This window comes from Haliotis rubra, unplaced genomic scaffold (genome assembly GCF_003918875.1).
Source record: "Haliotis rubra isolate DU_JTF1 unplaced genomic scaffold, ASM391887v1 Scf282, whole genome shotgun sequence".
In the NCBI taxonomy this organism is placed as follows: domain Eukaryota; kingdom Metazoa; phylum Mollusca; class Gastropoda; order Lepetellida; family Haliotidae; genus Haliotis; species Haliotis rubra.
In genome coordinates, this window is record NW_025766914.1 from 711,798 (window position 1) to 722,058 (window position 10,261).

Genomic DNA, 10,261 nt, shown 5'->3' on the forward strand with positions numbered 1-10,261 from the left:
TAAAAATAGCTTAGCCTGGGGCGGCCTCGATTTAATGATTGCAGGTGATGATAGGAGTCTGACGTTAAATTATTCAAGCAGACAAATATATTTAATACATAATATATAGTGTGTAATTATTGTAGTAATAGTGAAGAAATATCACAGCCGGGAACACCAGACATGGGAATCACACATTGTACCCTTGTAGGATCCCAGGTCCTCAATGGAACGCCATAACCACTAGATTCTGAACGTATAACATATAGACACCATCAAGTTTCCATATTCCCGGGGAGACAACACAGACCAGAGATGATTGAAGGTTTAAATTATTTCATAGGTAAAAAAGAAGATGGGACCACTCCCCGCCTTATACTCGAGTAAAAGAAAATTCCTCCGCTATAACGTTACAACCTGATAACGCCACAAAGAGACTGACGACGTCACAGTATTGTGACGTCACAGAAAGGTATCCCGGCCGTATTGCCGGAGGTGTGAGAACGTCAGGGACAAACAGCTGCTGGACCTGCCAGTGAAGGCAACAACATGGCGAACGTCTTCACCAAGAAATACCACCGTCCCCGGACAACTACCCTGAGGGACTTTGGGGGTCAGGATCTCTCACGGGGCGTCGCCCTACCTGAGATCCGCTCCCCATGCCGCATATCCAGCCCGCGCTCAGTATCGGTATTTGACCTTTACAATATTTATTTATTGTTTAACGTCTTCGTGTTCTTCCAACTCCTCCATGACCATCAGCGACTTACTTTAAAACTGATCTAAATCATTTATTTTGTCAACAGTCAATTTTTCTATATATTTTTTATATATTTGCATTCATGGAGAGTCGTGATGCAAAGGCTTGGACATGTTCTTTACTCATACCACATTACCTGATATGTTTTTATGTATCTAAAAAACGTATAACTTATAACTGAGTTTACTTTTACGCCGCTTTTAGCAATATTCCAGCAATATCACGGCTGGGGACACCAGAAATGGGCTTAACACATTGTGTCCATGTGGGGAATCGAACCCGGATCTTCGGCGTGACGAGCCAACGCTTTAACCACTAGGCTACCCCACCGCCCCTATGAGTTATAAATGTATAGTGATGAGTCATGTATACTGTACATATACATGTACTTGTGTCGGTTATTTTAACTGTGAGTTGTGCACAGTGTAGGGATGTGAAGGTATCCTTGCTGAAAATAATTATCGTCATGGATGTTACTTTCTAATAAATAAAACTACATGTATGTGCGTTTGGAAGTGTGATGAATGCCTATGTGTTTTCTGCTTCAGGTGTACACCATTTGGAACCCAAACTTTTACCGCCATTCACAAGCAAAACCTGACATGTTTAATATTCTCAGTAAGTAGGATACTGTCACTTGTCTCACTCCATTACAGACTGACTGACTGAGTTTGGTTTTACGCCTCTTTTAGCAATATTCCAGCAATATCATGGCGGGGGACACCAGAAATGGGCTTCACACATTGTACCCATGTGTGGATTCGAACCCGGGTCTTCGGCGTGACGAGCCAACGCTTTAACCACTAGGCTACCCCACCGCCCTCGCTCCATTACAAATATCCTGGGGACGATAGGGGGGTGGGACGATATAATGCCATTGCTGTTGTTAGTAGTAGTTCTAACAGCAGCAGGAGTAGTGAGTGAAATATAAACTTTATATCATCGCCCGTATTGCCATTTTATAGTCGAATCCGGGGCACATGTAATGATAACACCGTATGGTTGTTAATAATAGATAGTTATATTATTGTTATGGTTGTTTTTCCGTCATTAATGATAACAGTAACATGTTTTGGCTGTTGTTGCTGCTGCGGTGGTAGTGGTGGTTGCCGTATCAAGACGACGCTAGACCCTATTTCCATTTCGGTCACAACAATATTTAATAATTAAATTCCCTTTGTTTTGAATGTGATGTATTATTATGTCAGACATTGGTATAAAGACATACATCGTCACAAAAAAATGTTGCTTCAAAAAACAAACCTCCATTGTATTGTTAATTTGACTTTGGAGCAAATGAGTGTCACCTTCATGACAGGTCTTCCATATTTTAGCTTTGAAATCTTGATGCTTGTTAAATCACGCTTTTTGTCACACACTGTTCAATATTCAACCTCCTATTTGAAAATTCCTTTCAATTTTGTTGCAGGGTGGGAGAATTTCAGCTGTGGTCCTGTTGTGATTTCGCCCAAAGAAAGAGGTAAGTAATCATTATGCGGTGATCAAACTAAAAGCAAACTTCAGAAAATAACTGTGAACACCACCCTATTTAGAAATAGACGCTCCCTCCTCAACGGAAGAAGCCATTGCCGTTAAATAGGGGACGTGGAGTGTGACGCGGTGCACGTGCAGTTTGTGTTCTCTCTCGTTACTGAAATGATTGAGTACTGACTGACTGAGTTTGGTTTTACGCCGCTTTTAGCAATATTCCAGCAACATCACGGCGGGGGACACCAGAAATGGGCTTCACACATTGTACCCATGTGGGGATGATTCGAACCCGGGTCTTCGGCGTGACGAGCCAACGCTTTAACCTCTAGGCTACCCCACCGCCCCGAAATGATTGAGTAAGTGAGCACTACTTAAACGCCGCTCTCACTGTAATAAAGTTATACATCCATATATGGTTATCCGTCTTTACTGCTCCCTGGGTGGTGGGGTAGCCTAGTGGTTAAAGCGTTCGCTCGTGACGCCGAACATCTGGGTTCCATTCCCCACATGGGCACAATTGGTGAAGCCCATTTCTGGTGTCCCCCGCCGTTAAACAAGTAAACAAAAAGCAATAACAAAATCAATATTTGAAACATTGTTAAAAAATGTTACGTTTTCCGATGTTTCAATGGAAAATAGAACTTTGTATTATTTCGTACATTGATATTGGAAACACCCCGTGTCACATAGCCCGAGAACATTCATGTGTTTGCTGCAGGGAAGCCCCCGAATATCATCTACACCGAGACGACAATATCCCGCGTCAGCTACAAGGACCCTAAGCGTTACACCAACCTCCAGGCCAACATGAAGACCACCAGATATGGCTACTCGCCTCAGTCTAAGCCAATCCGAGGAATTGGTGAGTATTTGTTTTCACACATGTACATATAAATACATCTTTAGTCCTTGTCTTCATACTTCGGTCCATCTGTAATCATTGTCACCATACTGCAATATATATGTAGGTAGCAATGTTAAGCTGTCTGGTTGACGCCATAGATCAGTGTCCCTTTAAGGCATTGCTATTTTCTGAAGACGTACGTCCCAGTGGCGGATCCAGAGGGAGGGGGGGGGGTCGGGGGTTCGAAACCCCCCTTCTGAAAATGACTTAAGACCACATTGAAAAAAAAAATTGCGTTGGCGGAGCCAAGTGGGTTTCAGTCCATGGACACACACACACACACACACACACACACACACACCCCTTTCAAAATTCCTGGATCCGCCCATGCGTCCCTTAGGCGTGAAATGATTGTGATCGTGGGTTCGTATGAACATCTTTGAGCGGCATTTTTAGAAGTTGGAGAGTCAGATAAGGACAAACATTCATGGATGATCAATTTCTTTATACAGGCGATGTGACGTTTCGATACAGATGCTTGTATACCTGCTTGACAACGATACAAGAATCTGTATCGAAACGTAATGACGTTGTTCATCCATAAAGTCTGTCCTTACCTTCGTATGAACAGTTGGGCACTTAAATTGATGTGTGGTTTGTCACTAATGGATCCACATGAAGGTAGTCTGACATTCCGTGGTAAACGACATATTATTCAAAGCGGCAAAACCCAATTAATTGATTCTCATATTTCGGAACCTATTCATGAGTGAGTGTGTTCAGGTTTACGCCGCACTCAGCAATATTCCAGCTATATGGCGGCGGTCTGTAAATAATCGAGTCTGGACCAGACAACCCAGTGATCAACAGCATGAGCATCGATCTACGCAATTGGGATACGATGACATGTGTCAACGAGCCTGACCACCGGATCCCGTTAGTCGCCTCTTACGACAAGCATGGGTTGCTCGGAACCTGTGACACCAACACACACTGTGTTTCTTTGTTTCAGTCCCCAGTGTGAAGCCCCGGGAGTACAAGCCAGCGACTGGGATCGAGTAGAGAAGAGGCATCCTAGTTTTAATTCTATACCTAAAAATAATATATTTAATTCAAGCAAAATATCTGTCTCTATGTACAGTCCACAGATAATCTTCTTGGGTTGTTTACTCATGAACCATTAAAGTATAATACAGAGTTTACTCATACTTTGCTAATGTAGAAGGATTTTTGTTCAAGATACATTTGATAAACTTGATGATTTTGTCCTCTGCCAATTATGTCCAGTGTTCTTAGTGGATTGAATTATACATTTTAAGTTCAGTTTTAAAAGTATTTCACTTTAACCAGTTAACGACTAAATCAATGGTATGTGTAATGTATTTAGTGGAAGAAGAGGAAATAAACTCTGTCAAAAAAGAAACGCAACCCCTGTATTTTAGAGATTTTGATCTGAAGTTTTAGGACGACACGGCATTTTTATTATTTAAGACAGAAGTCTGAAATTTGGCAGAATAATAACCCAGATGGGCATGTTTAAAATTGTCATTTCAAAAGTCATCTCACAGACACCAGTTTGTCACCAGGGGGGCGTCTTTCTCAGTATCTCGTATGAGCACCACGCGCTGCAATCACTGCACGGCATCTCCTTGGACAAGAACGGATAAGACGCCGGATTCTTTCCTGGGGAATGGCTCTCCACTCCTCCTGCAGTGCAACGGCGAGCTGTTGCAGCGTCTGTGGCGGCGGCTGACGTTGACGTACGCGTCGATCCAGAGTATCCCACAGGTGTTCAATAGGGTTGAGGTCTGGTGATTTAGAGGGTCATGGCAAGACATTGACGTTGGAATTCTGCAGAAAGTTCATTGTTGCACGTGCAGTATGAGGCCGGGCGTTGTCCCGTTGAAAAATCTGTGTCTGTTGGTCAATAATCGGGAGAAGGTGAAGCTCTAACACGTGGTTGATGTAACGTTGGGCTGTCAGGTTCCCTGGAACGATCACCAAGTCTGATTTCTGGTTGTATGAGATGGTCCCCAAACCATGACGCTTTCTCCGCCAAATCTGTCCACCTGTCGGACGCAGATGGGCGCAAAACGTTTATGACGTCTCCTATACAGACGCTGTCTTCCGTCGTGACGTTGCAAAAGAAAACGTGATTCATCAGAAAACCAGATTCGCCTCCAGTTTTGTAAAGTCCGTATCCTTACGTTGTTGCACCACCTGAGTCGTCGGCGTCGATGTAGGGGCGTAGTACAGGTCCAACAACTGGTCTACAGGCACGTAAACCCGCTTCTTTCAGACGGTTCCTAATCGTTTGAGCTGACACTCTCCTCAAACCTGGTATTTGTGTGGCAGTCACGGTTGGTAGGGCATGCCGATTACGCAGGTGATGGACCCGGATGTACCGATCTTGAAGGGGGGTCGTGCTTCTTGGCCTTCCACTTCTCGGGCGATCGTTGGTCAAATTGAAGTTGTTGTAGCGGCTCCAAAGTCGGGATATCGTTGTTTTGTGAACATTTAGGTGCCGTGCAACAGTTCCAAAACTTTCTCCGGCTTGAACACGCCCAATGGCGATATTTCGGTCGGCAGCACTCAATCGTGGCATTTTTAACACAGCTTTTCGGCGACAAATGAATGAATATAATACGGAAGCACATGGGCTTTTATACACCCCTACATTAACTGCCATTTTCATGATTTGCATGTGGTTTTTTTGTGCGAAGTCACCATGAGGGTCATTTCATGCGTTGTGACGGAATAAGCAATAAAATACACTTATGCGTACAAATGCAGTTGTTTGGATGGTAATCTTCATTAATTACGTGTATCATTTCAATACATTCGAATAAAATTTAGTTTGGAAGCAATAACTTCATTCAAACGAATTTTTCATATCTGAGGACAGGGGTTGCGTTTCTTTTTTGACAGAGTTTAGTTTAGGATTGAAGTGTAATATTTTGACTTAGGTTTTTTTTGTATTAACTAAGAGTTGTTGGTCCAGAGGAAATAATTCAAGGTTGGAAAGTAATCTTTTGACTTCAATAGGCCACCCTCCGTCTAGAAGTTGACTCGTGCTGTTACTTTTCAAACCACCGGTATACCGCTGATGATGCTGCTACTATTGCTACTAATACCACGTATAACTCTTCTATTACCCACATCTTTCTCGTTGCAATAATTATAATTATCGTCTCTTTCGAGTTCTGTTTTAGTTACAGTTAGATCATGTCATGGTTGCTAAACTATTTTATTAGATTTACCTTTGAATGCAGCTGCAATTGATTGTAATTTGTTCCTTTTTTGTCGTGTGTTCAACAATGGCTGCAATGAGATCTTTTGTGATTATCAATATTATTATCAATATTACGATTTTAATCATGCACTATCCGACTATTATCATGGGGTGATTTAATTTTTACTTTCATATTTTCACTGTAATGTTTTTATTATGAACAATACATTTAATTTACATATTTCATCTACCGTGCAATAATTCATTTAGTTATCTATAATGTAATCGTCCAGTAATTGTCGTTAGACATTTCTCGATCCCAGCTTGTACAAATAGAATGGAATGTAAATACATAATAAAATGTTTGAAAATAGTAATATTCTCACGTATTTTATCATGGCGGTTGGCCTTGGAATTATTGTCCAAGCTGTGAATCTTCAACGTGGGTGCTGATGGCGTATTGTCAATATAACAGAGAGTGAGTGAGTGACTAGTTTTTACGGTGTTCTCAGCAATATTCCAGCTATATGGCGGCGGTCTGTAAATAATCGCGTCTGGACCAGACAATCCAGTGATCTACAACACGTTCTACGCAATTGGGATACGATGATATGTGTCAATATTACAAGTATTTATTTATTATGAACACAGGGTAAAATATAAGAGTGACAATACACACTCTACATTAGCGGAATGTTTGATCCAACTTCACATTTACCATCTCCATCAACCATCATCATCATCATCATCATCATCATCAAGGCAAACATCCAGATGTATTTTCGGCCCAGAAACGAGACCCATCTTGTCACTGTGACAGACAAGGTGTAGTACAGGATAAACACGTGTATGTCGCAATTCATGGACACATCTATGCGTATCATTTCTCAAATTAGCGTAATGATCAGTCGTTTCACAAAAGAATTATCATCATCATCATGTTTTTTTATCGATCGAAGTCATCTGATCATACGTTGATGTTGTAACACATTTTTCACTTTTGCCTACAACCAGTATCTTGTATGGTGATCTACCTTCAGTTGCTGGCGATCTACAGCACGTTTCTATATATTGTTCGTTCTGATAGAAATAAATTTTAGATATTGATGTGAGTTTTAAATTCTGTTTCTGTGATATGCTAGTTGGTTTCACTATCCTTCATTGACAGGCGTTTATAAATGATGCCAATAATGGTTGTCACCCCCTTCAATTTTTTTAATTGGAGAGGGGGTGTGGGGTGGGAGTGTGAGGTGTGTGGGGGGTTGGGTTGGTGAGGGTTGTGACAACCATTATGGGCATGAGTATATTTATAATGAAATTAGAACTTGCTTTCGCCACGATATGGCTAAATTACTGCCGATGTGATTTTAAATTTAAACTAACTCACTCACTCACTCACTCACTCACTCACTGGAAAAGCCAAATCAGCAACAATTATCGTTAGCTATTGCACTTTTCATTTTGGAACACTCTAGTTCTATTTGCTATGACGTCACGCCATGGAATCAGTCATCCATGTTAACTGGTAGGGCTGCGCAATATAACCGGTTTACCAGTATTTACCGATTCAGACATGAAAACGATACGTATTGCAATACGCTGAACGAAAACCGGTATTTTGACATGCATTCGGAAAACTTCGTAACACTCGGAAATCTTCGGATATTGCCTTGTTTCATTTTGTGCCAAATATTATTTACATTTTAATTTTGTCAGGATTAAATTTTTATTAAAACTTAATCAAACATGATGATTTTGTTTTGCTTTTGCTTATAAATCAAGCATTAACTCGAGTATAAGTAGTTTTATTTGTTGAAAAAACTTTTTGCAATATATTGCAATACATATCGCAATATATGCTTTCACATCGCAATATATCGCAATATGAAAATTCTCTGCAATACCCACCCCTATTAACTGGTATGTCTTTTGGAATATTTGTTTACAAAAACTCTGTAAATATCAACATATGTTTATCATGATTAGTACAGTGTACCTAATCGTGTGGGGTAGTAGTTATGACGTATTCCCGGGTTCGATTCCCTACATGGGCACAAGATGTGAAGCCCATCTGATGTCCCCTGTCGATGTATTGCACAAACATTGACGGGAGCGGCATAAACAGTACTCTTTTAGAAGGTGTAAAGGGGCCGTGTGTTAGCCTAGTGGTTAATGCGTTCGCTCGTCACGCTGAAAGCCCGGGTTCGTTTCCCCACATGGGTACAATGTGTGAGGTACATTTCTGGCGACCTCCGCCATGATACTGTTGGTGTTCACTGACTAGAAGGTGTAAAACATTTTGGATGCCATTTTGTCTTTTGGGAGAAAGTTTCATTGCATGTGTATGATGCAACCGGGATGACGATGTTGTTAAAACTCGATCGGTGGACTTGCATTCAATGAACACTACAAGATTTCCCCTCACCGCAGTGAAATAACACTACACGAGCGATCAGCTACAGCCCATGGAAGGGAGGTAACTCCTGGAAGACTCTGGTTTGTGGCTGCGCGTCTAGTCTACATCTACAAGAAGAACCACAATTTATCGATAGATGGACGACATGCGATATTTTTGGTCGTAGTTCTACGAAGAGTAGAGTTTTCCCATAATGTGTACAATGTCTGGTAAACTCCCAGTAAACATAGGTAAAGTCAGTCATTTCATGGTACATAAAGGACATGTTAAGATTCAAATTAGTTCCGTGTATCATGGGTTTAGTGTTTTTTCTTAGTCATAACCAAAGTTGGCCGTACAGTCTCCTCTATGCACTAACTCTAGGTGTATGAGAATATATATGTGCATTTACATGTATTTCGATAGAAAGAAAAACACTATTTGAATTGAAACGGAGCGTCGGTGAGCTCGGAAAATTAGACTTGGTTTATTTGGAGTTTTATTAATTGCCAAAAAAGGTTATGCGGATGGGAATGTGGTTGAAGTTAGTTGATCGACTAACTCTCGTACGGCAGTACAGACCGCCTCCGTGGTGTAGTGGTTAGAGCGTCCGCCCGGAGAGCGGAAGGTCGTGGGTTCGATCCCCGACCGCGTCATACCAAAAGACGTTAAAATATGGTACTTGTTGGTCCCTGCCTGGCGCTCTGCATTAATGGGTACAACAAGCACTGGTCGGCTCGGAGTCAGTATAATGTGTCTGAGTGGGGTATTCATGCTTCACTGCGGCATGGTATCTCAGTGGGCTAGCACTATAAAACCAGCTTAAGTCTGGGCTAGTACAAGCAGCCGCACATACACATACACACGCATGCACGTCGTCATATGAGCGAAATATAAATAAAACCCAATTTCACCTCACCTCACCTCACCTCACAGCAGTACAGAGATTACTTCCACAATAACCAATATGATAGCTATCCAGGGTCACCTCCCCCTTTACCACATAGCAGCGTAACCTGAGTTTTACCTCACGACTGTTTAGTATTAGATAAGACGATAAGTATTTTAAAATATTGTGCGTGGCTATCCATGACACTATTGATATTGATCACTATCGATGACCGAGACGAGTCAGGTAAGAACAACTTCTAAACAGCAAAATGGTGTCGTGTCAGACTAATCGTTCACATTTTTATAACAGCCGTAGAACAAAATTAAAACTGAAAGATGCGAAAGGTACTGTCACAATGACGCCATTGTGGTTTGGTTTGGTTTTACGCAGCACTCAGCAATATTCCAGCTATACAGACCGCAGCCTTACAGCTCGAATATTGCCACGTAATTCGTGTGACTGACTGCTACAAGGTGCTACACTCGCCATGTCGCGGTGAAAACACTGCAAAACCTCGACGATGAAGCTGCGAGCTCTGCATGGTTGTAAGGTAAAATCAACTTTACGATGATGAACATGTCGAGGAGCAGCTAACTAAATGAAATCCCGGAAAAATTAAAGTATGCGCATACATTTGATGGTTGTCAAATATAAAACGAGAAGGAAAT

At 41.6% G+C, this 10,261-nt stretch overlaps 1 protein-coding gene across 1 annotated transcript; it reads left to right on the forward strand.

The window, feature by feature from the left end:
• The first annotated feature begins 452 nt into the window (after positions 1–452).
• LOC124281331 lies at positions 453–4,472 on the forward strand. The gene is made up of 5 exons (XM_046717367.1): positions 453–669; positions 1,288–1,357; positions 2,169–2,219; positions 2,949–3,092; positions 4,087–4,472. The coding sequence occupies exons 1-5, from the start codon at positions 529–531 to the stop codon at positions 4,134–4,136; spliced, it is 456 nt and encodes a 151-aa protein (XP_046573323.1). The 5' UTR covers positions 453–528; the 3' UTR covers positions 4,137–4,472.
• Positions 4,473–10,261: the final 5,789 nt, after the last annotated feature.

Coding starts and splice junctions, on each gene's coding strand:
- LOC124281331 (XM_046717367.1), top strand. CDS start 529: ATGGCGAACGTCTTCACCAAGAAATACCACCGTCCCCGGACAACTACC. Junction 1,358..2,168: donor TGACATGTTTAATATTCTCA/GTAAGTAGGATA, acceptor ATTTTGTTGCAG/GGTGGGAGAATTTCAGCTGT. Junction 3,093..4,086: donor TAAGCCAATCCGAGGAATTG/GTGAGTATTTGT, acceptor TCTTTGTTTCAG/TCCCCAGTGTGAAGCCCCGG.